The sequence below is a fragment of the Penicillium daleae genome, assembly GCF_028827525.1.
Source record: "Penicillium daleae strain IBT 16125 chromosome Unknown utg000005l_segment0_segment0, whole genome shotgun sequence".
In the NCBI taxonomy this organism is placed as follows: Eukaryota; Fungi; Ascomycota; class Eurotiomycetes; order Eurotiales; family Aspergillaceae; genus Penicillium; species Penicillium daleae.
In genome coordinates this window covers 4,216,423-4,239,684 of record NW_026623153.1, presented here as the reverse complement: position 1 = coordinate 4,239,684, position 23,262 = coordinate 4,216,423, and the positions used below count along the sequence as shown (strand labels likewise).

The 23,262-nt window shown below is 51.2% G+C and overlaps 8 protein-coding genes across 8 annotated transcripts; 4 read left to right on the top strand and 4 right to left on the bottom strand.

Moving 5' to 3' along the window:
- Positions 1 to 485: 485 nt before the first annotated feature.
- On the top strand, positions 486 to 1,415 carry N7458_005702 (putative 26S proteasome non-ATPase regulatory subunit Nas2; the record flags this gene model as incomplete). Its single annotated transcript, XM_056909084.1, has 4 exons — positions 486 to 650; positions 717 to 789; positions 855 to 1,213; positions 1,284 to 1,415. The coding sequence occupies 4 exons, from the start codon at positions 486 to 488 to the stop codon at positions 1,413 to 1,415; spliced, it is 729 nt and encodes a 242-aa protein (XP_056767702.1).
- Positions 1,416 to 2,112: 697 nt separating this feature from the next.
- N7458_005701 (Ran family GTP-binding nuclear protein) lies at positions 2,113 to 3,224 on the top strand (the record flags this gene model as incomplete). Its single annotated transcript, XM_056909083.1, has 5 exons — positions 2,113 to 2,192; positions 2,427 to 2,519; positions 2,608 to 2,761; positions 2,822 to 3,027; positions 3,093 to 3,224. The coding sequence occupies exons 1-5, from the start codon at positions 2,130 to 2,132 to the stop codon at positions 3,222 to 3,224; spliced, it is 648 nt and encodes a 215-aa protein (XP_056767701.1). The 5' UTR covers positions 2,113 to 2,129.
- Positions 3,225 to 3,928: 704 nt separating this feature from the next.
- Positions 3,929 to 7,462, bottom strand: N7458_005700 (DEAD/DEAH box helicase; the record flags this gene model as incomplete). Its single annotated transcript, XM_056909082.1, has 4 exons — positions 3,929 to 3,943; positions 4,029 to 5,405; positions 5,465 to 6,224; positions 6,279 to 7,462. The coding sequence occupies 4 exons, from the start codon at positions 7,460 to 7,462 to the stop codon at positions 3,929 to 3,931; spliced, it is 3,336 nt and encodes a 1,111-aa protein (XP_056767700.1).
- Positions 7,463 to 9,073: 1,611 nt separating this feature from the next.
- Positions 9,074 to 10,421, top strand: N7458_005699 (uncharacterized protein; the record flags this gene model as incomplete). Its single annotated transcript, XM_056909081.1, has 2 exons — positions 9,074 to 10,008; positions 10,041 to 10,421. The coding sequence occupies exons 1-2, from the start codon at positions 9,082 to 9,084 to the stop codon at positions 10,419 to 10,421; spliced, it is 1,308 nt and encodes a 435-aa protein (XP_056767699.1). The 5' UTR covers positions 9,074 to 9,081.
- A 616-nt stretch (positions 10,422 to 11,037) lies between these two features.
- On the top strand, positions 11,038 to 11,582 carry N7458_005698 (SCP2 sterol-binding domain-containing protein; the record flags this gene model as incomplete). The annotated part of the gene is made up of 3 exons (XM_056909080.1): positions 11,038 to 11,053; positions 11,135 to 11,344; positions 11,419 to 11,582. The coding sequence occupies 3 exons, from the start codon at positions 11,038 to 11,040 to the stop codon at positions 11,580 to 11,582; spliced, it is 390 nt and encodes a 129-aa protein (XP_056767698.1).
- Positions 11,583 to 11,817: 235 nt separating this feature from the next.
- N7458_005697 (uncharacterized protein) lies at positions 11,818 to 15,837 on the bottom strand (the record flags this gene model as incomplete). The annotated part of the gene is made up of 1 exon (XM_056909079.1): positions 11,818 to 15,837. The coding sequence occupies one exon, from the start codon at positions 15,835 to 15,837 to the stop codon at positions 11,818 to 11,820; it is 4,020 nt and encodes a 1,339-aa protein (XP_056767697.1).
- A 1,068-nt stretch (positions 15,838 to 16,905) lies between these two features.
- N7458_005696 (uncharacterized protein) lies at positions 16,906 to 18,108 on the bottom strand (the record flags this gene model as incomplete). The annotated part of the gene is made up of 3 exons (XM_056909078.1): positions 16,906 to 16,953; positions 17,018 to 17,532; positions 17,775 to 18,108. 3 exons carry the CDS (start codon positions 18,106 to 18,108, stop codon positions 16,906 to 16,908), a joined length of 897 nt encoding a protein of 298 aa, XP_056767696.1.
- Positions 18,109 to 18,560: 452 nt separating this feature from the next.
- On the bottom strand, positions 18,561 to 21,213 carry N7458_005695 (glycoside hydrolase family 55 protein; the record flags this gene model as incomplete). Its single annotated transcript, XM_056909077.1, has 6 exons — positions 18,561 to 18,942; positions 19,003 to 19,095; positions 19,154 to 20,339; positions 20,390 to 20,848; positions 20,905 to 21,021; positions 21,069 to 21,213. 6 exons carry the CDS (start codon positions 21,211 to 21,213, stop codon positions 18,561 to 18,563), a joined length of 2,382 nt encoding a protein of 793 aa, XP_056767695.1.
- Positions 21,214 to 23,262: the final 2,049 nt, after the last annotated feature.

Below are 23,262 nucleotides of genomic sequence, written 5' to 3'. Positions count from 1 at the left end.
GACGGTTGAACCAACAAGTCCCAGCCTCGCAAAGGGAAGAGCGACGAAGGTAGCGCCATGACCACAAGTCGCGCCGGCTTCAGGCAGCTGTAGGGGCCGCTGAGAAACCGACAATTTGAATCTGATCCATGTACGTCATGAGGTGAGGCAGCTCAACAGGTGGGATTTAAATCCTGTCTCCAAGCCTAAGTGTGCAAGGATAGGCTGGTGAAGAAGTTTCCGTAGGTATGATTCCGGGATTCCGATGGAATGCAGACAAAGAGAGTCATTCGCAATTACGGAAAAGATAAACCAGGACCAGGGTATTCAACTGAGAGTATAAAGCGCAAAGTGTGGTCAAGTCTAGATGTTGGAGGTATATCCATTTATTTGGTTGGAAGCGCCAAGTCGCGCTTATATAAGGAGACAGAGCGCTTGGAGACCCACCGCCCTTCACGCCGCGATTTAACGGATGCTGCTGCTGCGATCTTCCCCACCTTCGGACTATGGGCATCCCCATGGACGACAACATTCACGCTCCTACAGTGGCCTCCGGACCAACGTCCGGGGCCACACCTCGCGACTATTCAAAAATGACCATGCCCGATCTGATGCAGGAGAAAGAGCGGATCGAGGCGGAGCTGTCCGCGCTCAGCAGTGTGCTTGGCTCGGTGGGTTGATGACAGCTTTGGCTTTGGCAGATTTCCATGCGTGCTGACTTCTACTGGTGTTGCTAGCACGGTGTAAACATGAACACATCCTTGACGACATTTGATGGGTTTCCACGCGACGATATCGACATTGCCCAAGGTGCGGTCGGATCTGGACGAGGCTCATAGACAACCCGGACCAAATATACTGACAGACGATGACAGTTCGAACAACGCGCGTCCGAATCATTCATCTGCGAAACGATCACAAAGATGTCATGAAATATCTCGAGAAGGGTCTTCATGCCCACTTCGCCCAACTATCAAATGCGCAAGCCGCGACCGCCACGACAAATGGCACGACTCTTCCGTCGGCCGCATCCACAGCGGTGGCAGCCAACAGCATTTCGGATGCCACTGCATTGGGTACACCGTTCGCACGAGTCAACAGCGTGGAGCCCAGGAGTCCGGCTGAACAGGCAGGCCTGAAGGCTGGAGATACTATTCGAGAGTTTGGAAGGGTACATTGGTTGAATCACGAGCGCCTCTCAAAGGTTGCAGACACTGTGCAGCAAAACGAAGGGGTAGGTGTTATCGTCCATTGATATTCTATCAATCATGCTGTTGTGACCATATTATTGACGAAATATACAGCGGCCGCTTACGGTCAAGGTAAGCAGGAAAATCGAGGGTGCACCAGGAACGACCGAGCTCGATTTGGAGCTGACTCCACGGCGCAATTGGGGTGGTCGGGGACTCTTGGGGTGTCATCTCGTTCCCCTGTAGGAGCTAGTCCGAGATGAGCCTCTTTGCTGTTGCCGTGGCTACCGATGAGTTCTTGCGGCAGTTTCCTTATCTCTGTACGTTGACATGCGATCTATTGACGAATGATGAGGCATGACCCTGTTCCAAGTATTTCCTTTGGCGGTGAATTCTGTAGTTGTAAAATGGTCAATAGTGTGTCGTTAAGCATGGAGAGAAATTTTTTGTACATTAATTGAGTCTATAGACGATAGGAAGCCTACGAAACGGTGGATCAAGTATCTACACTATGATTCAAGGCTGGGTTATGGCCAGCCCTACGGGATGCGCCCACAGCTACTAGGGACATCATGCCGACTGTGGATAGTCGGCCATACTATGATTTTGCTGATATTTACTAATAGTAACCTACTGGAATCACTTACTCTCCATGTAATCAACACTCATAGCCTGATAAATTCAACTAGTACCAAGCTAAGCTAAATAGTACGCTGGAGGGATGCAAGCAAGGCGGAGTTGACACTACGTCAGGCCAACAGGCACACACACGGGCCACGTGACCAGCCCGCGACCGGGGCAAAAATTCCATCGCGCATTATTCAGACCTTCCCCTTCTTTCTCCCATCCACCCCCAAAACAATCCAACCCCTCTGTGATCCATTCCTCATCCGCTGATTTGTCGGCGATTTCTATTTCCTTCACGCTCAACGGTCGCGAAAAAAAAAGAAATAATCCATCATGGCTGCGCAGGCCCCACCTACCTTCAAGCTCGTCCTGGTCGGTGACGGTGGTACTGGCAAGGTAAGCGGCTTCTACTTGAGTTCACGGGTGTTGATTCCAGGTCGAGGCACAGGATGTTGGAGTTGCTCGCCATCATTGACATCTTCTTGGTTGTCCATGATGGCCCCCGGTGTTGGCAACAACCCCTCTCTTTCCTCCCTTGCCCCGCGATTGTGTCAACAATGATGAAAAATATCTGCCCAACGCTCGCCTCACACTGGATGACAGCCTTCACTAACGCAACCAATATGATAGACCACCTTCGTCAAGCGCCACCTGACTGGCGAGTTCGAGAAGAAGTACATTGCCACTCTCGGTGTCGAGGTTCACCCTCTGACCTTCACTACCGTATGCTATGCCCCGCCGAGCCCCGCTTCGACTGCGTTGCCATGATCCCTTCCTCGTTTATGACGGCCGACTAACTCGAAAATGATAGAACCTCGGAACCATTCAGTTCGATGTCTGGGATACCGCCGGTCAGGAGAAATTCGGTGGTCTCCGTGATGGTTACTACATCAACGGTCAGGCCGGTATCATCATGTTCGATGTCACCTCCCGTATCACCTACAAGAACGTTCCCAACTGGCACCGTACGTAATTCCCATGCTTGCGCGACTTTAGCCATGATTGATTAACTAACCATTCTATAGGTGACCTCGTCCGTGTCTGTGAGAACATCCCCATCGTTCTCTGCGGTAACAAGGTCGATGTGAAGGAGCGCAAGGTCAAGGCCAAGACCATCACCTTCCACCGCAAGAAGAACCTCCAGTACTACGATATCTCCGCCAAGTCCAACTACAACTTCGAGAAGCCCTTCCTGTGGCTCGCCCGGAAACTGGTTGGCAACCCCCAGCTGGTACGTATTCCCCAATCTTCATCAACCTTGACCGCTACATGCAGCCTACTAACTACTTAATACAGGAGTTCGTCGCTGCTCCCGCTCTTGCTCCCCCCGAGGTCACCGTCGACCACGAGCAGCTCGCGAAGTACCAGCAGGAGATGATCGATGCTGCTGCCCAACCCCTCCCCGATGAGGACGATGCCGACCTGTAAAGTGGTCAATTCTCCAACAGGTCCCCGACAGTTCTACTCCGTTCCGGACTTCGGGGACCCTCACAGCCACTTCCCCCTTTGTCTCCGTCTTTGACAGCGACATAAAAAAGAGGGGCGGCATATTCCACGACCGGAAGTTTTGGGCTCGATTTCAAGTCAGTCCTCGGATTCACGATACAATGAAAGCGGTTGGGGCAGTGGCGGTTTGAAGAAAGGGACGGCACGATACGCATTTCTTTTTGGTTTTCCCCCCAACCACAATTAGTAGCTTAGACTCTTTTTTACCTACCATCTCAATGTCTTTTTTTTCTCTCTCCCTCTGAAATGAGCTTACTGCATAAAATGCAAGTCCTCTTTCAACAAGGTCTCAAAAAGCCGAGTTTGAATCTTTGATTCTAGCTTATATGCAAATGAAAATAAAAGCGCGTTTTCGGCAAGCCCAAAACAATAAATCTCGTTTCGATGGTGCTTTTCCTAAGAGCGACAGAGCTAGTCATCAAACGCTAAACAAAGAGATTAAATCCACGGGAAACATTTCTCCGGTCATGACTGGGGGGTATATGGGATCGCCGTGGGAGAGAACATAGTCATTGCGCCTGAAACACCCGCAAACCCAACGCAAATCTACAACAATGATGCGAAACGTAATTTTGTAGCCAGCGGAAGGCCTCCATGAATCGTGTCTTGGTCATCAGCTGTGTCACCTAGGAACGAACGCCCTACGTGGATAAAGATAGTTAGTAGGAGAGTTTCCAGAGGATGAAGCTGAGCTGACATGTCAGCCAGAGAAGTAATGAGACTTACGAAGAGATAGGCCAGCTCGCGAACATCCAATCGCGAGACATTCATCGAGCCACCCTCATCAAGGGCGCCGCTGATAAGTTCCCGCTTCTGCTCTTGAAGATGGATGATGCGATCTTCAACGGTGTTCTCGATGAGCAAGCGGTGCACAAAAACGTCCTTCAATTGACCGATGCGGTGGGCACGATCAATGGCCTGATCCTCGACGTATGGGTTCCAGAATGGATCGAATAGGATGACGTGGGAAGCAGCGACGAGGTTAAGACCCGCGTTGCCAGCTTTGAGAGAGACCAGCATGATCTTGACGTCGGGATCATCCGTGAAAGTGGCCACAGATTCGTTGCGCTCTGTAATGTTCATGCTACCATCGAAACGACAGTATTTCCAGCCTTTCCGGTTGATCGGAATCTCTAAAAGATCAAGAAGAGAAGTGAACTGGCTGAAGATGATGGTCTTCTCGCCATTGCCACGGGCTTCATTGTCCCCCAGGATTTCAACGGCCTTGGCGATCTTTGCACTGGGAACCCAAGACTTTTCAAGACGGCGAAGATATCTCCGCTTTGCCCGCTTGTTCTTCTGGCCTTCCTTGCGAAGCTCCGCGAGGGACTTCTTCTTGGATCGATCAGAGGATCCATCAGTGTCTGTGTCCGAGCCCCACTCATCCGAATCAGAATCATCCGACGGGTCATCTTCAACTGCAGCTGCCGAAGACTCAGTTGAAGCGGCCGGGTCGTAAGCTTTCTTAAAGGATTCCGCGTCGGTGATCTTGAGAGGATCGACTGGGCCACGGCAGTTTTGGCACTTGATCATGCCAGTATCGTTATCGCGGGCTAGAATCTGGGGGTCGGAGATTCGAGCAAAGCATTCGTTGCAGACAGAGTGGCCACAAGGGATGTAAATGACCGCATTCTCGACGATATCCATGCAGATAGGGCAAGTTCCGTCGTCCTCGCCACCTTCATTATTCTTGATGCGATCCACGACCGTAGAACTCAGGAGCTTCGCGTTGGCAATCAGATCTCTGCCCTCGACGGCGGCCATTTCGGTTTTGATCGCCTGCATAAGCTGGGGGTGGCAACAGGCTTGCCGTAGTCGCAGCAGAAGCACCAAGACGTGGCTGTAGTTCTTGCCCAGAATGCCGGCGTTGAGAAGCCTTTCAATTTGAGCTTGGGTCTTAGAGTTAAGCGCATCGTAGATATCCCGTTCTCTCTCGTCAAACACGACATGGACCTTTTCGATGACCTTTGGAGGAAGTTGTAAAATCGGCTCCCCGTCAATCTTCGAGGTTTTCGTGCGGCGGAAGCAGACCGATTTGACAAGAATTCTGAGCTGCTGCATTACGGGCTCCGGCACAAAGCCAGTCTTCACCGTCCGGAAGTCCTGAAGAGAATTGTTAGTCATGGAGCGCATTTTCCTTTAGACTAAGGATGCCAACGTACTCTCTTGAATTTTTCTTTGTTGTTGTAGGGCCGGATTCGAAGGAAACATAGAAGAGACTGGAAGTCCTCGAGTCGGTTCATCATCGGTGTTCCGGTAAGACACCAACGATATGCGGCATTGAGCCTGCAGCACGCCTTGGTCGATTTGGCCGATGGGTTCTTAATGTTTTGCGCCTCGTCAACAATGACGCGATGCCACTTACTCGCTGGCGTAAACAGCGTCGCCAGGTTACGAAACTCTCTGACGATGCTGGCATCCTTGCCTTCCTCTTCCAGCTTCTCGGCCTTGAGCAGTGTCTTGAAGCTGGCGGTCAAAGTACCAAAGGTCGTGATGACAACGTCGAAAGACTTGAGCTTTCTCCAGTCGGCACGATTGGAACCATGGTAGATGAACACCGAAAGCTGATGCTTTCCAGGCTCAACGTGTCTCTGGATTTCTCGTTCCCACTGATCCATCAACGCTTTGGGTGCAACAATCAATGTGGGATGACGCTCAGGATCGGTTGGGGGCCGGGCAAGCATGAGAGCAATGGCCTGAACAGTTTTGCCGAGACCCATATCATCAGCGAGAATCCCGCCTTTGTGGTTACTCTCTTCCTTGGCCTTCATCCACGCCACACCGATCTTTTGATGCTTCATCAAGGTGACCTTGAGACCCTCTGGCGTCGCATCCTTCCCTGCCTTGGTGGCTTCACGGATGTCCTTGATGCCAGTGATAAGGTTCTTGATGTCCTGGGGGAAGTTTTGCTCCTCATATCGCCTGCAAGCACATAAATTAGTTTCCATAATCAGTACTGGTAGACAGCGTACTTACTCGAGGTCATCCATATCCTCCAGTCCGAGTGGATTGTCACGAAGCAGGTCAATAGCCACCGCTTCGGGGGCCGGAATAGGATCTTGCATCCATGGCAGGGACCGATTACGTATAAGAGGATTCGGCCCACTGAACATGGGAGTGTAACGTGGTGGGCCGAGGGCAGGGGTAGCTGGCCCAAAGGGATTGAATCCAGAGGGTCCCAAACTCGAGACACTGAATCCAGACGACCCAGGCAAGCGCGAGTTGAAATATGCCCTTGGAATTTCCTGAAGATCATCATCACCGTATGGATATGAGCCTGGCGGAGCTGGATTATAGTCAAATTGTGTTGGCACTGGGTATCGATGAGGTGGTTGATGGCCAATAAGTGAAGGAGTGCCAAAAGAATGCCTCATAGGGCTCGGAAGTGTGCGATCAGGAATCCTGAATACTGATGGCGGAGTCGAGGGGCGCTCATCCTCGCTTTCGCTGACAGCATCTTCTGCCTGAACCATGCGAGCCATTTCTTCGTCCATATCCATTCGGAATTGAGAACGAATCGCATCCTCCACTTCCTCCTGCTCCTTCTTCATTCTCTCCAGGGCCTGTTCGGTCGAAATGCTTTCAAACATTGCCGTAGTTCGGACAGACTCAGGATCTTTTGACTCTTCATACTGTTCGCGACTCTTCTTTAATTGGGTTTCCATATCCGCCTGTAGCTTCTCGTATCGGGACTTGTGGCGGTCGACAGCTGTTCTCTTCGAAGACTGGTGCTGGACTGGCGAGCTCATGGAGTCCTGACGCTGCCTTTTACGTGACTCATCGGTTCTTGACGACAAGGAAGGCCTGGAGGGTTGACCGAGACGAGCAGTGAATGGCGAGGGGGCTGCTGATGGATGGTATGGGGCAGAGGTCGGATCCGCCAGGGAAGAATTCAGAGGAGTCTGTGTGCCTTGATATGCCGGGGAAGGTGATCCAGGCAAGACACTATTGGGAGTGCTGTTGGAAGAAGTCCTTGAAGAGCCACCCGGAGCAGTACCGAGCAGCTCCGCAATCTCATCCTCAAACTTTTTGATGGTGGCCTGAAGATCGGCGATTCCAGCAGTGTCGGAAGGATTTGATTCAAGAAGATCATCCAGAAGGAATCTGTAGGTCTCCTGATCTTCCACAAGGCTGTTGATCTTGCGCTGCTTGTCATCCATGTTTGTATGAAGAGGAGACGATGCCGATGGGAGCAGGATTGATGATCACGAAAATGAAGATTGGACCAGCCGGATATGCTTCAAATGTGTTATGACAGGAGATTCATCCACCGTAAAGAATGAGTCAAGAGGAAAAACGAGGGAGGGGACAAGGTCGATGCAGGCGGCGGCTGGAGGTTGTATGCGCTCGTCACCGAAGAGGATCTGATGAGTGAGCAGGTTGAAGGGTGGTCGACGAGGTGCTCAAGGTGAGGTATGGAAACGATGCGAGAAGACGGTCAAGGAGATAATGTTGAATCGTGGAGTTCAACGTCGATCAGATATCGATCGAGATTGGTTTAGCAATTCGCGGTTGTCTGTCGAGAGTGGAAAGGAACAAGTCTTCATAGGAAAACCCGGCAACAGTTCTAGTTCGACAATACGAACGCAGAGCAAGCGCCAGCGCAAGAGATGACGGAAGATAGGTGCGGAGGGATCTGACAAGTTCCTATCAGCCTTTTAAATCCAGAGATCCCGAAGTGCAAACGGAGTGGTGGCACCCGGGAGAGAAGCAGCCAGGCTGTGGGGGAAAAAAGCAAATACGACAGACGGCGCATCATCCATTGATTCAGAGAAGAGACTGCGTGTGCTGCGCTGTCGAGTACGATGCTGAGAGAACTGATGGGAGGACTGACCTTCCTTCGTATGATGCGATCCTGACGGATGGAGGAACCTGAAGAGGCCTGCTGGGTGGAGTCGCGCAGTCGCGGGGGAGTGGAGATAACACGGAGGGAGGATAGTCGAATGGCAAGAGGCACCGAGAGGTCGTGGGTGTAGGCAAGCCAGAGCAGATATCGACAAGTGAGACAATCGGTAGTCGGAGCCAGTCCTGCTGTGACCTCACTGAGGACCGTCGGGGATGAATTTGGCGTTGCGGAAAATTTGGCTGGCGATGTCCTGAGCGCTCGCCGGGTGCCAAGGCTTATCGCGGCCGTGCATAAAGGGTCGTACTATGCGGCTCTGCGGGGCAGACTCGACATGCTACTTTTTGATAGCTACCAAATCACTCGTAATCCCAGTTGAATATCATTTCTATTCCAAAATCTATCTCATACCAGTTCATTCACCAGTAATCGATCGATGAACAATCTTTTCTCAAGTTGACCAGTTGTATCATCACGTGTTGATAAGACGCGTCCACGCGTTGATGAGAGTAAATAATGCAAACACTACAAACAAAAAGGGCTTCTCCAGACCAGCCCTACTTTCCTATTCAGGATCGATATCTCTATCTGGACTATACCAGGCGCTTAGGTACTGCGTTGTGTTCATGACCATCGACTTGCAAAGTCGGTGCCCAGTGACTCATACTATGAAGTAGCTGGAAACAAAATCGTCGAATGGGGAAAGGCAGCAAGAGGGGAATTTCCCGAGTCACAGGGAGGCCGACAGCTACGTCCGAATCACTATATCAGTGCAGGGTGAGGGACAGAGAGAAAAGAGAGTTCTAGCTTGACCAAAGTACTTTATAACGACGGCTTAGCAGTGGTAGCTGAGTGAGCTGACATAGATGAGTGCTATGTCGAATCTTTATTCAAGTATACTATTCCTACAATTTTCTTGAAATCATAGTTAGAAAAATGATGCTCCCCGAGTCCATACTAACTCGACTCTGGAGAAGAGAGCCAATCCGGAAGAGATTGGAGTCTCACTTGACAACAACCGACAAGGTAATATGTCGTCTTGTCTGCCGTGACCTTGCTATCAAGTTAGTACCAGCCCTCTTTCAAGACATCACAATCCGATTCCGATGTCGATCGTTGAGCCGGCCATCCCGGGTGTCCGCGCTTGAGCGCATCGGTCATTATATCCAACAAGTGACATTCGTCATCGCTCATATCGCCGAGACCTTCTTACCACCGGTCATTGACGCGGGCTCGGGTAGAGAGCAGACATTCGTGTATATACCTCAGCACCAGCAAGGGCCACCAAGAAGCCCCAAATATGGGACATGGAAAATGACGGACCTGCTAGTCAAGCAATATCCACCTCTCTTCCATGCCGCCACCGATATCCCCTCGTTCATACGAGTATTATCCTGCCTGAAAAACCTGCGTCACCTGCGAATTACTTGCGAGGGCCAGCCGCCCAGCCATCGGTACCGTCGAAGCGTGGTCGACTATGCGCTGATTTCGCTGCGCATTGCTGTTGAGCAGGTATCATTGACGTTTCTAGACAGACTCTCATTGTTGTCAGTTCATCCCGCCGCGGTGCTCTATCTCCAGCCAAATCTGGGATTCGGTGCATCGCCTGCCTCGCGTAGGCGCTGGTCACAGATTCGACAACTTACCATTCACATGGAGAGCTTCCCTTACCGCGAAGGTTCGCCCACAGACCACTTTAAGCTTTTGCATGCGTATCTCCAAAGCTTCCCTGAGCTCCGGACGCTGGTATTCCATTGGAAAGGCGAAAGAGGCCTGTCGCCATTGTCGCTGGCAAATGAGCCTTGTCTCCGAAACACAACCAACAAAAGATTGAGGCAATCGGATAGCGCGCAGAGGCGCCCGGTTTTACGTCCGCTTCATTGCCCTACCTACAGGATGTAGAGTTGGTCAATGTGGTGATGGATGCATCGCAGGTAGCGTCCTTCATTCTCGATCATCGAAAATCGCTGCATGAGATCAACTTTCAAGATATACGCTTGCGTGCGGGCACATGGGATGAAGCATTGGCACCGTTGACTCGAATAAGCGGCAGCGCCCGGTGGAAACAGTACCAGACACGCGAACGCAGCGTCGACGTGCCTATTATGCTGAAGCCCATGGCGGCCAGCCAGCAGTCAATGCCACCGGGAATTCATCCAGTACAGCGACATTGTGAAGCACTGTACAGCTTGGCGACGCAAGTGGACGAGCATTCCTGGGGAAGACCCGATCATATGAAGCGGCAGCTACCATCCTCAGCCTCGCGTCGGCGGTGACGTCGCAGCTAGCGAGGGTCCTCGGAGGGTCAAAAAGGGAAACGATTGTCGCGGGCTGGAGAGTTAGTGCATCGCGAGATTCGCGATGAATACCGGATTCGTGCGACCCAGTTGACTAATAAACCGTCCAACAATAGACCAAGTAACGGGTCCGTTTGAATCGGAAAGGGGAATTTAGGTCCGGCTGATGTGGAGTACTCCGGAAGGGACATAAGTTTTGCTCGTTCTGGGGATTTGTTCCAGGTTCGTTGGGGAAGATCGTGGTGGGTACTAGTTCGGACTCGGTGGTTTGGGGAAGATTGGCGGGATCATGTCCTTGTGAGATCGCCTGCGACGGGGTTTATGAACAATAATGTCATGAATAAATGTCGTCTCCTGTCAAGAGTCGTACTTCGTAGTGTCCGTCAAGATCGTCTCGAGTCGCGTGTGGGGTGGAGCACGGATTCACGGGGGGTTCACGGGGCCTCGGCACGGCAGTGGCGCTAACAAGCCAAGTTCACATGTCGCGCCCCGGCGCATTTCATCTTTCGTCATATATAACTTATACCGACTCTGTCTTTCGATCCATCCCATCCCCATCCATCCACCCCCATCATTCCTCCCACATTCATCCACCATGTCTCTCAAGAAGGGTATGTCTCCATCTCAATTCCATCATCCACTCTGCGGTCCTGGTCGCAAGAAGCTCCGCTAACCAGCTTAACCAACCACAGATTCCTTCCCCGCCTCCGCCGCCTTCGACGCGATCAACCAGACGCTGCAGGCCGATGCCGCCGAGCGCAAGGACGCCGTCGAGAAGGCCAAGGCCATCGTCTCTTTCAACCTGAAGAACGAGAAGGGCGAGGAGGCCAGCTGGTACCTCGACCTGAAGAACAAGGGCGAGGTTGGCCAGGGTGCCGCCCCCGCTGGTGCCAAGGCTGACGGTGAGTTTGAGCAGCGCAAATACGTGGCTTGAAGAAATATTTCTCGATCGATACTGATGTTGCTCATAATTTAGTGACCCTCTCCCTCTCCGACGCAGACTTCGCTTCCCTCGTCTCTGGCAAGGCTAACGCCCAGCGTCTGTTCATGGGCGGTAAGCTCAAGATCAAGGGCAACATCATGAAGGCCACCAAGATGGAGCCTATCCTCAAGAAGGCTCAGGGCAAGGCCAAGCTGTAAATATTTAGATACCCTTTCTTTGACACATGTACATGAAAACGTTCCTTGGGTAAAGCCTTGACTTTCAAGCTCATCTTGCATTTTTCTTCGTAATGTATGCACTTGCTAAAATTCTATGTATAAGTGATGCGCCGTGATAGAATGAGGCGACTGTAGAGGGTTGAAACAACGCATACGGGTTTCCACAGGCTAGAAAATATGTGGGCGAAATCTAAAAGTGGTTCCAGTACGTTGACTACAGATCTCGGACATTCCCATATCGATGGACCTTCCCCTGGTCCAGCTCCACAAAGTAGTCCGCATCCTTCACAGCTTCAACCCGATGGGCAATAGTGATAACCGTTGACAGCTGCAGCTCCTCTCGAATGATCTGCTGGATTTCAAGGGAGGTCTCGTGATCAATCGAAGCGGTGGCCTCATCGAGGATCACAACTGGACTGCGTCGAAGAACAGCGCGTGTAAGAGCGATCAGTTGGCGTTGACCTTGACTGAGGTTCTTACCGCCAGCTTCGATACGAGTGTCAAGGGTCCATCCATGCCGGCCGCAGAGCCGCTCCAGGACGTCAGCGCACTGTTGATCGGCGAACTCCTCCGTGGGATCAAGGTTAAGACGGACACTACCGGGGAAAAGAATGGGGTCCTGGGCGACGAATGTAACCCGTGTGCGGAGTGCTTGTGTGTTCACATCGGCAATGTTGATGCCGTCGATCATGATGCGGCCGGTTTCCGGTCGAACAACACTGAGAAGGGATACGGCCAATGTAGATTTACCGCTGCCCGTTCGGCCGATGACAGCGGTAGTCGACCCGCCGGGAATTTGGAGGGAGACATCTTTCAAAGCTGGATCGAGGTGTGGGGCATATCGAAGGGTGACATTCTCAAAGATGACGTCGCTACCATACGTTGGCCATGCCGCTGGAGGATCGATCGTGCCTCGTGGTTCTTCCTCAATATGCAAGAGCTCGTCGATGCGCTCAACCGACACAAAGTCCATCTGCAATTGACCATACTGCTGGCACAGCGCATGTGTGGAGTCGACAAAATTATTGGCAGCGATGAGCACAAAGGCCACCAGCCCGGGTGTAGTGTTGGTATAGAGCGCCAAAACAGTCAGGCAAAAGGTTGAAAGTGCAGACAAACTTTCGAAGCGATACATGAGCCATGCCTGTAATGACCAATAGAAGTGATCCATGCCCTGGAACTTGTCAACCACGGAGATGACCCGATTCTGAAAGCGTTCTTCTGCACGGAACGCGCGCACAGTAGTCAGTCCATGCAGCAACTCCCCAAAGTTGGATAATAGCGGCGTCAATGACACCATCTCAAGTCGGCGCAGACTTTGGGATGCTGGCAGGAATCGCAAGAAAATAAGCACAAAGGCGACAGTGAGAATCAACGAGAAGACGAGGAAGGTTGGGGTCGCCGTGGCAATGACCAATATGGAAGAGATCCAAGTAATTGCATGGAACGCAATTGCTTGGAACTGCGCGCTAATGTTGCCGTCCACCACGCTGATGTCCGAAGTAAGACGGTTCATCAACCGACCTACCGGGGTGACATCGAAGAAACGGAACGAGGCATGGCTGACCCGAATCATCACCTGGTGGAAGAGTGTCTTGCCTGCACAGTAGACAATGATCAGCATGAGTAGCTGAGCGACCAAAAGTGCAGCTGCTTGGAAGCAGATGATGGCGAAAAATGTCCATAACCACGGGCGAACATCTTCTTGTGGAGATGGAAGCCGGTCGATGGGACTTTCAGGTACAAAGTATGCATCCACGCTCGAGATTGAGACTAGTGAGGTGTCCATGGATTGGCTCCAGACCGACAGTGCACTGCGAGGAAGAGATGCTTGGCTGTAGGCTTCACCCCATTCTTTGAGGAACCACGACTGTCCAACGGCCATAAGTCGGTAGATTGTGAGAACCAAAACAAGAATAGCCCACCACCGGTACTTGCCAGCCCTGATGTAGTTCCAATAGACGCGGGCCTTGACACCCCATTCTGCGCGGTGCTCTTCTTCAATGAACTTGTCCGGAATTGCAGCTGCCTCTTCTTCGGCGCTGGCTTCTTCAGTCTCGGTCTCAGAGTCGTTGAGATTCGATAAAAGACCAGACCCATCTCTTTTGGTTGATGCCATGATAGCAGCCTTGCTGTGAAAAACGGCACGGCTTTCGTCGATTTCAACGATCTGATCAGCGATATCACGCACAAGTGCGGTACGATGTGTCACCAGAACAATGGTGCGGTTCTGCATTAGCGGCCCGGAGAGACATTTACGAACTACAAACTCGGCCGTATTATGGTCCAAAGCTGACAGTGGATCATCGAGAAGCAACACGCGGGAAGCACTATAGACCGCCCGAGCAAGAGCCACTCGTGCCTTCTGGCCACCAGAGAGACCAACGCCATTCTCACCAATGAAGGTCAAGTCACCATGCTTGAATTGGGAAAGATCTGGAAGCAAGGCACAAGCGTCTAGAGTCCGCTTGTAACGCTGCTCTTCATAGGGAGCGGAGAAGAGAATGTTATCTCGAATGCTCATACTCTGTAGCCATGGTGTTTGTGCGCAGTATCCGATAGTTTCGTTCGGCAGACGGCATGAGCCACTAAGACGATCCAACTCTCCAAGGAGAGCTTGGAGGAAAGCTGTCTTTCCGGCGCCAACCTTTCCACTCACAACAGTGAGGCCTCTTGGGATAGCCACAGTGATGTCCCGAAGGACTGGTGATATTTTACCGGGCCAAGCAAACGAACATGAATCAAGTCGAAAAGGGGTGTCATCTAGAGGTTGCTCAGAATCAACTTGCGCTTTGTCCGGTTCTGCCATGAAGTCCTCGATACGACCAAGTGCAATAGAAGCATTGATGAGCGCGGTGATTAGACTTGGGATTTCGCGCAAGCGTGTCTCGAGCATGGTGAATAGTTGCAAGGCAGGGAAAATGATATCAATACGCAGCTCATGGCCAGCTAACATAGTGTAGGCGTATAGAGCGACCACTGGAAAGACACCGCTTGCAAAGGCGTTGATGAAATTGATCGCAGTGGTGCATAGTTTAGTGATGATTCGCCGGTTCAACTCGTGTTGCCGAGCGTCCATGACTCGTCGAAGCCAATGATCTTGCCAGCCGTACCATCGAAGATGCCGAATCGCTTCCACGAACTGCGATGTGATCTGCAGGCGAACATCCGTGGCGGCTCGTGTGAGTCGTTCCCGCCGAAGAAGGAATCGTGTGATGACAGCGTTCAGAGCTTGGGCGACCAAGACCGCTAGAATACCCAGGAAGCAAGACGGGCCAAATAGTGTCCATACAAGGAAAATGGCGATGACCAAGCCTACTGGCTTGTCGATGAGAACGTCGATCTCCCAAAATCGCTGGGCCACATCATAGACGTCGCCTCGAAGAAGATTGAAGATTTTACCTAGTGTGGCAGCCTCTTTAGGTTTCTTCGGTTGCGGTTTACGTCTTGAGAACAAACGGTTCCAGAGGGTTGGCTTTGTGGCAGGCAAGATTTCAACCTCCTGAATCGTGGGATCGCCATCGGTGGGCTCTTCTCCACTTGGCTGCTTCTGTTCGCTCTCAACGTGTAGACCGAGAATGTTTTTGCGTGAAAGTGCTTTTTCATACACCATCATTACCATTTCACCTCTAGATCGCTCATAACATCGTCTTCCATACCACAAGTTCAACACCTGAGACTGTGCGGCCACCAGACGGAGTGCAAGCGCAAGAACGGCATACGTTAGGGGCACACGTTTCGGCTTAGTTGGGTCCTGCATTGCTTGCAGAAGTTGTTGCAGAAGGACGGGTGTGGAGAAGGAGCACATCATTTGCACGACAGCAATCACGGAGATAATGAGGACATCCAGTCCGTTCGCCTGCAGTACCCGTCGAAGGACGGATCCACGAAGCCGACGGAACCTTTCGTGGAGCCGACTATGCTGGAACTCAAATCCCAAGAACCAGACGTCCGGCTCATTGAGCTGTCTCTTGCGTCCGAGGGATATTAGCGGTGCCATCCATGATACAGTCATAAACTGCCACAATCGTAAATTATCCTCTGGACTGCGAAGATCGCTGCATGGTGTCTGTCCAACAGTACTGATATCAATCACTGGAAGCGAAGGTTTTCGAAATGGCATCAGGAGAATCGTGAAGCAAGCCATCAAAGCCGCGGAAGCAGCAACGTAACGAGAAGTTGTCTGGAACCTCGATTTGTCATAGAATGCGGTGGCCAGTATGATCTCGATCATGAAACATAAAACGAAAAAGACTAGCATAGAAATTGAACATGACCTCGGTCGTTTGACCGTGATTACTACTCCTGCTGCGGCCTAGGAATGTGTCAATAACGTGTCATCCTCATCACAAGTGCTAAACAACTTACCCACGATGCAACAAAGGCAACGGCCGATACGTCAATGTTTGGAGGGAAGAAATGCATAAGCTCGGCAACAAAGCCAATGCATGTAAACGTGAGAAGCGCAAGAGTCCATCCAAGGGATTGTTTAACCCCTTCCAGCGGGAACCCTTGGTATTCATCTTGCTCTGAGATAAATGGAAGAGTCCATTGCGGCCGCCACTGTCGTAAAATTGAGCCTAGCAGAAGGCGACATGCAACAAGCAGAATGATGCTGGTGGGAGCGATCACCAGGTAAGGCAACGCACATGGGGACAGCCGTGCATTTTCCGAGTCCTGGATTGGTCAGCTTGGACACAGTTAACGCAATTAAGGAGAAAGAGATCACGAACCCAAAATTGCGGGCAATTGGGCCTGCCAACATTTGAAAAGAGAGGATACTGATCAATCATTCCTTCTGGCCCAGAACCATCTCAGTCCCCCAAATTCGTGGCTCAATCACAGTCGAGTCATGTCGAGGCTCACGTTGCACTTGTATGGTGTGGGGGAGGGCGGACTAATGATCCTCCGGTGGCACGGGGTCTCTCTTTGGTTTAGGGGCCAATAATCTCAAACGCATCTCATCCTTGACGGAATAGAAAATTTCTCAAGGCATGGTATTTCTTTGCGCCGTATTGTTTTAGGATTTTAGCTGATCGTTGCAAGTATTGGAGGATCGTTGGAGGTAAAGGCGTGTGTGTTCAAGGGGGAGAGACAACCACAACACAACCCATTCGCCGCAGCCGCAGGTCCTCTACTCTACTTGACTTCCGGGAGATGGACATCACAACATTTATCAGAGTACTGATCCCCAGCACTACGTAGATTTGTCTACGAGTCAAAAGACGCTTCCAAACACGATTTCATACACGATTTAAAAGACGAGTTTAAAGATCCTATGCTGGGGTCAATGTTGGACTAACTAGAAAATAGCAAACGCATTAGGTGGACTTGCCACTCCTCCAACCACCTGTTGAACATGTTTGCATCAGCATTTAGGAAAGATAGCCTACTTGGGGGCGATAAGAGCGTACCTTGAGTGGCATACTGGACAAGAAAAAACTATATCTCCCAGTAGCCTTACAGTGCTGGGAGAGCTTCTCCAGGTCAAACATCTCCCCAATGGGCGTCCCCCATCCTGCCAACACCCATTCGTGCAGATTGAAATTCGGATCTGCATGACTGCCACGGATTGGAGCGCGTTCGAAACTAGGTGCATCGCCAGCCACCGCGGCAAATTGGTGATCCCATAACCATCGCACCATACCCTCGGTCGCTTCCACGCCAATAAAGTCCGGCGTTGGTCGATTCGGGAGATCTCGCCGCTGTTGATCGTTCAATTTATTGTATGCTGCGGTGAAACCGCTACGGATGAATAGGATATCGCCCTTGCAGAACTTGAGTTTATGATCCTTGACCACTTGTTTGAGACTCTCGAGGGTGATGGCCTGTGACTCGAGAGCCGAGATGGAGACTGCATTGGATCCGGCCCAATCCGCGAAATCAAGTAGAACACCACGGCCTGTCATGCCGCCATGTTCGGCAACGGCTGTTATCAATCGATTAGCTTGGATCAATGTAGATCGTGGGTATGCTTGTTCATACTGTGAAGACCGATCACATCTGAATTCTCGATCTCCTCCGTAGTGTGTCCATTATAGAAGCGGCGCATTTTCTGATTGGCTAAACAAGCACATTAATGTTAGCTTTCCCATAGTGGTAAGGCATCATGACTGTGTCCGTTTGTAAGACCCGGGCAGTTCGACGTCAATCACTCAGGAAAATACATACCATAGTGTCTGAACCCATCCCACTGTGTCGAACCCTGACTATTAAACGTCAAAATATCATCATAAATGCAGTTCGGATTCCGCAGAACCAGCTTCTGCTCGAATGGATTGCGGTCGAAGCTAGGATAGCTTGGCATGCTAAGCGGCCAGTCAAGTGATATCCGAATTCCAGTCCGAATCTCTTTCGCCGCCTCGACGATCACCTCTGGAGTAAGCAAGTTCAAGGTACCAAGCTCGTCGTTTGGTCCGAATCGACCCCAGGCATTCCCACGCGGGCCATTGGGATCCAGCGGGAGAGACTCGAAGGGTATCACTTTGTCGTTTTCGGTTGACATGATTGATGAGTCGCGTTCTTATAGGATTCAGACGCGAAAAGGATGCGGGGGTTTGTTGCGGGCGCTACACTCTAAATACACGACGACAAGGCATAGCCAACAAGCTTGCCTCGGGTTATCTTTGTGTTCCTCGCCCGAGTTGTCACCCCTCATTGCTCTAATTCCCCCACGCCCCCACCACCTCAGATCTCCACCTCGGATTTATATCCGGGATTTACACACTTAGCCGAAGACTTGTCGGAAATGGCCAACTACAGTGCAGCAGTTACAAAGACTAACTGAATAATTTGAAGTTACCTTATCGGGTCGTAGATCCAATTCTACTTTGTCCAGATTTTGATGAGATCTTCTAATCGAACAGGGCCTGAAAAAAGGAGTACGATGGACAAACGAGAATAGGCGATTGTATGATCATGATATTTACCCATAAAGAAACAGAATCCACAGCCATCCTAGAGAGTGAAGTACGCAATGGTAGCAGCAAAGGTGTCCAGGTTATCGCTGACAACAGCAAGAGAGCTGCCATCCTTGACAATCATGTTGGTCGTTCCCACGGTGCTCAGCGAGTAAACCACCAATCCACTAGTGGTGCCTTCGATACTGAAGATCTCGCTCTGGCAATTCTCGGGAGTGGGGAATGTGGAGCAGGCAGTGCTGTAGTTGTTGAAGAAGCTGTACAGCCCGGCTCCATAAATAACGAGGTCCTGGCTGTTGAGCACGCGGAGACCCAGGGCGTCGCAATTTCCCCCGAGGCAGCTGCTGTAGCTGGGGTCATTCAAGGCAGAGTTGGTTGGGTAAGGGCTGTTCGCTGCGTTGGGGTTGGGTTGATAGTACCTGAATAATGCGTGTCAGTCATCAGAGGCGAACGTTAATTCCTGGCGAGTTCTAACTTACGGTGTCTCAGTCTGAATGAATCCTGCCATGATTGAGCTGGCACCGGAGAATTGGTACTGATACAGAGAGTGGTGTTCTACCGCGGTTCCAATGCTGACATAGACGTTAGCAATACCAAGCGGTCATATTCGGGTGAGAAGACACAACTTACAGCCAGATATTCTTTCCTTCAATCAGCAGGCCACGGCCAGTATACACCGAGATCTGGGTGTTGGAGGCACTATCAAGATCGTGGTCCGCAGTCCAAAGCCACACATTCTCCAAGTACACACCACTCGCGCTGCTAGTGATATGCATCGACATATAAGCAACTTCGCACGCAGCGCTCACAGCGGCAGTAGTGGGACACTGAGCGACCTGTTGCTGAGAGCCGGTGAATCCTCCAATGCGGGTGTGAACATCCCACATACCAGAGCCGGATGCTGCAGCCAAGTTCCATTCAATAAGGACAGCTCCCGGCGCAGATCCTTGTGTGCTAACAATCATATCTGACCATTCAATAGACCCAGACTCACCAGATTTGCCAACCTGGATGACAGGCACAGGACTAGAGATGCTTGAAAACTTGCTTCCGCTAGCCATGATCACTGGGTATGCCTCGCCAACAATCCGGGAGCCGGACGGAACATAAATGGTACCTGTGACCTTATATGTTCCTTGATCAAAGAAGACAATTTGACCAGACGATGCCGCCGAGGTAATTGCTGATTGAATGGCTGCAGTGTCATCTGTGGAGCCATCGCCCTTGGCTCCAGCGCTGCGAATGCTGACGAATGAGGATGTAGGCGAAGCCTCATACTGAGGCTTGGTCTTGGTGTAGTAACTTGATGAACCGCTCGCGAGCAAAGAACTCGGACGCGTTGGTGGGGTAAAGCTGCCCTGGAAGTTGGTGGGCCCGCTCGGAGTGTACTTGTGACCCTGGCCCCAAGCGCTAATGGTCGTAGTACCTGTTGTTCCGGCCAAGACAGTGCCGCTAGTACCCTTGACTGCGACGGGAACATTGTCAAGGGCAATGTTCTCCAGGATAAGACTACCGTTTGACGAACTTGAGCTAGCCCAGGCCGTGGTCACGAAGGTAGGGCAATCCTGGATGGTACTATCAAGAACATTAACCGAGCCAACGAGCTGATTACCAGCACCTCCATTGCTGATCGAGAGGCCAGTTGTACAGTTGGTCAGGGTGAGTCCCTGATATGTCCAACCCCAGTCCCAAATTTGGGAGATACCAGTCACTGCGTCGGAGACAGCCACGTTGCGCATAGTGAATTGCTGGTTGCCGACGTTAAGTCCGTAGAGTCCACCGGTGATTGTGAGGTCGGTCAAGAAGCCTCCAGAGCCTTTGAAAATATATCAGCAAGTGGTCACTCCATCTTGCGGGTAGACGTACCATTCTCGATAAAAATGCCCTGGTGCTGAGTGCCCGACGCAGAACTCATCGCAATTTGAACATTCTGGATGCTAGTGGCCTGTCCAGTCGGCCAGTGAATACCAGTAGCAGCAGAACTGGCTGGGATAGAGGTCATGTCTAGCTTCAAATTCCGGATCTGTCTGTAGAAGACGTTTGTAGAGCCCCAGCCCTGATTGCCATCGCTCTGGTATTGGTCTCCGTCAATCAAACCAAGGCCTGTGAACCCGGGTGTTGCCTTGATGACTGGTACTGAGTTGGGATTGCCAATCAGTTGGGTAAAGTAATAGTCAATGATTGACGACGATATCAGGTATGTTCCGGCTGGGAAGTACACAATGGCAGGGGTTGTTGTAGATGACTCGCGGCTTGAAGGACCAAAACGGCCACCATCACTAATGGCAGCATTGATTGCAGCGGTGTCATCCGTCACGCCGTCACCTAGATTACATATTAGAATTTTATTACTATTCAGCCTTTTGATGGTATAACTTTACCGACGGCACCGTAGTCCTTGACATTGCGGAATACCTTATATCCAGATGGATTGGAATTGAATGCGGCCAGACCTTGATGACTGATGTCCGCCAGCCAGTATGAAGAATCGTCGGCATCTGCTAACAGCCCTTCCACCACAGGGGGATGCGCAAGTTAACAGTACCCGCCTTGGGTCCATGATAGTTCGTGTACGCGGCCAGCGGCTTCAAGGCCTCCTTGACCAGCTTGTCAACTTGCGGAAGATCCAATAGCTGTGCATGCGCACAAGCTACGACAGCAAGGCAGGAGAGCAATGGCGCGAAATGCATCTTGACTCCAGGTTCGACCAAAAGAAGGTGGGCCACCCTGACAGTGCACAGGACACATGGCTGATCTTATAAATACCCATCCTCATCGCGCTCCGCAGCAGCCATAATGCAGCGAGGATCAATAACCCCCATGGAACGCGCATGACAATTTGAAAAAGGGGTGAAGCACCCCCTCCGCGCGACACCCTTCAAGGCATCGTCAAAACTAGCGTGAAGAAATGCCACCCCCAGATACCACTCGAGACGGAGAAATAGATGGCGAGTGACCTTGGAAATCCGGGGCTAGATCACGAAAGTGGTGTAGTCAAGGACATGGGCTGAAGCAAGCCATCATGACCGGTTCGGCTGGTGAGGCTGTCACGCCGGGTTTCTTGCCTCATGATCGGGGGGCGCGCAGAATTAAGAACGGGAATCGACAATGCCGATCGGGCCCCACGGGGGGTCAAGATCCCCTGTCGATGTTAGCGGCATCAGACCAATCGGGCGACCGAAGGGCTGCCTCTTTATTGCAGTGTGGGAAGAAACTAGGGACACTAGCCCTGTGGAGTGCAGCGAAAAGCGGGAATGGAATGTGACTAGCTGCAGGCTTCATTGCCGCCACATTTGAGGGGGAAATGTGACTCTGAACTCAGGGGTTAATTTTTGAAGTTATGCCTTATTGTAAACAAGGAACAGGGAATAGTGACACGACGGCCATAATAAGCCAAACCCTACAGTAGCAACTAGGTTGCAACTAATTAACTATACTTTTTGAACGGCTTCATCATCTTCTTATCGAGCGAATGGGTCATGGTTCCAGCAAAGCATAATTCATAATAGCAATGATGATAATGACAAAATGGCAAATGGTGTTATCCGTGCCCTTTGGTAACACCCACCGCTTCCGCTTTTGGGTGCACCACGGTTTACCGGAAGTCACCAAACACCGTCTCTTTTTCAACACCTACCTACAATCAGCTATTTCAACCACCCAACATGACTAAATCTGCTAATTTTGACGAATCTCGCATGGCCGAAGCCTGCAGATTGGCTTCGGGCCAAAAGAGACCGAATATCACGAAGATTGCGCGTGAATTCAACGTGTCTCGCACTACACTGGCCGATCGCGTCAAAAAGGCCAAAACGCCTGCTACACCCACTACACCACTGAAAAATGCCCTTTCGCTATACCAGGAGAAGGCCTTGACCAATTGGATAGTCCAAATGTATAAGTGGAATCTACCACCTACTGCCGGGGTTATCCAGGCGTGGGCAAATCGCGCGCTTGAGCGAGCGGGCCGGGATAGGCAGGTTAGCAAGATGTGGGCGTACCGCTTTGAAGCGCGTCTCCCAAAGCACCTGAATCTAGCCCCAGTGAAGCAGAAGACCAAGGAGAAGAATCGAATCCAAGCTGAAGATGCAGGGCTTCTTGCGTACTGGTACGACCAGCTTGCAGCTCTTCTCCATGGTGTCCCCGCACGGCTAGTATACAACTTCGATGAATGCGGCTTCCAACCCGGTCAAGGGCAATCTCGAAAGGTTATTGGCTCTAAATCATCTTGCCCTGACCTAGCCGAAGGAGAGAGGGGCGAGACTATTACTGCAGTTGAATGTATTAGTGCAGATGGCTGGCTGATGGACCCGCTCTTTATCTTCAAAGGTAGTAGGAAGAATCTTATGGAGGCCTGGTTCTACGGTAGTGAAGATCTCCCACGCGAAACTGGCACTACAATCTCACCAAACGGCTGGATTTCTGATGAATTAGCCCTATCCTGGCTAGGCTATTTTATTACTGCTACTACCGATCGGGTGAAAAGGGGCGAAAAGCGCTATCTTATATTCGATGGCCATGGCGCGCATCTTACCCTCGAATTCCTACAGAAATGCGAGGATAATGCGATTATCCCATTCGGCTTCCTACCTCATTCAACGCATCTCTGTCAACCACTTGATGGCAAGCCTTTCTTGAATTATAAGCAGCAATTTCGGCTTATGAATAATGAGCTATCCTTCTGGGGTGGCCAGCCGTACGGGAAGGCAGATTTCCTATCTATAATTGGCCCGATTCGA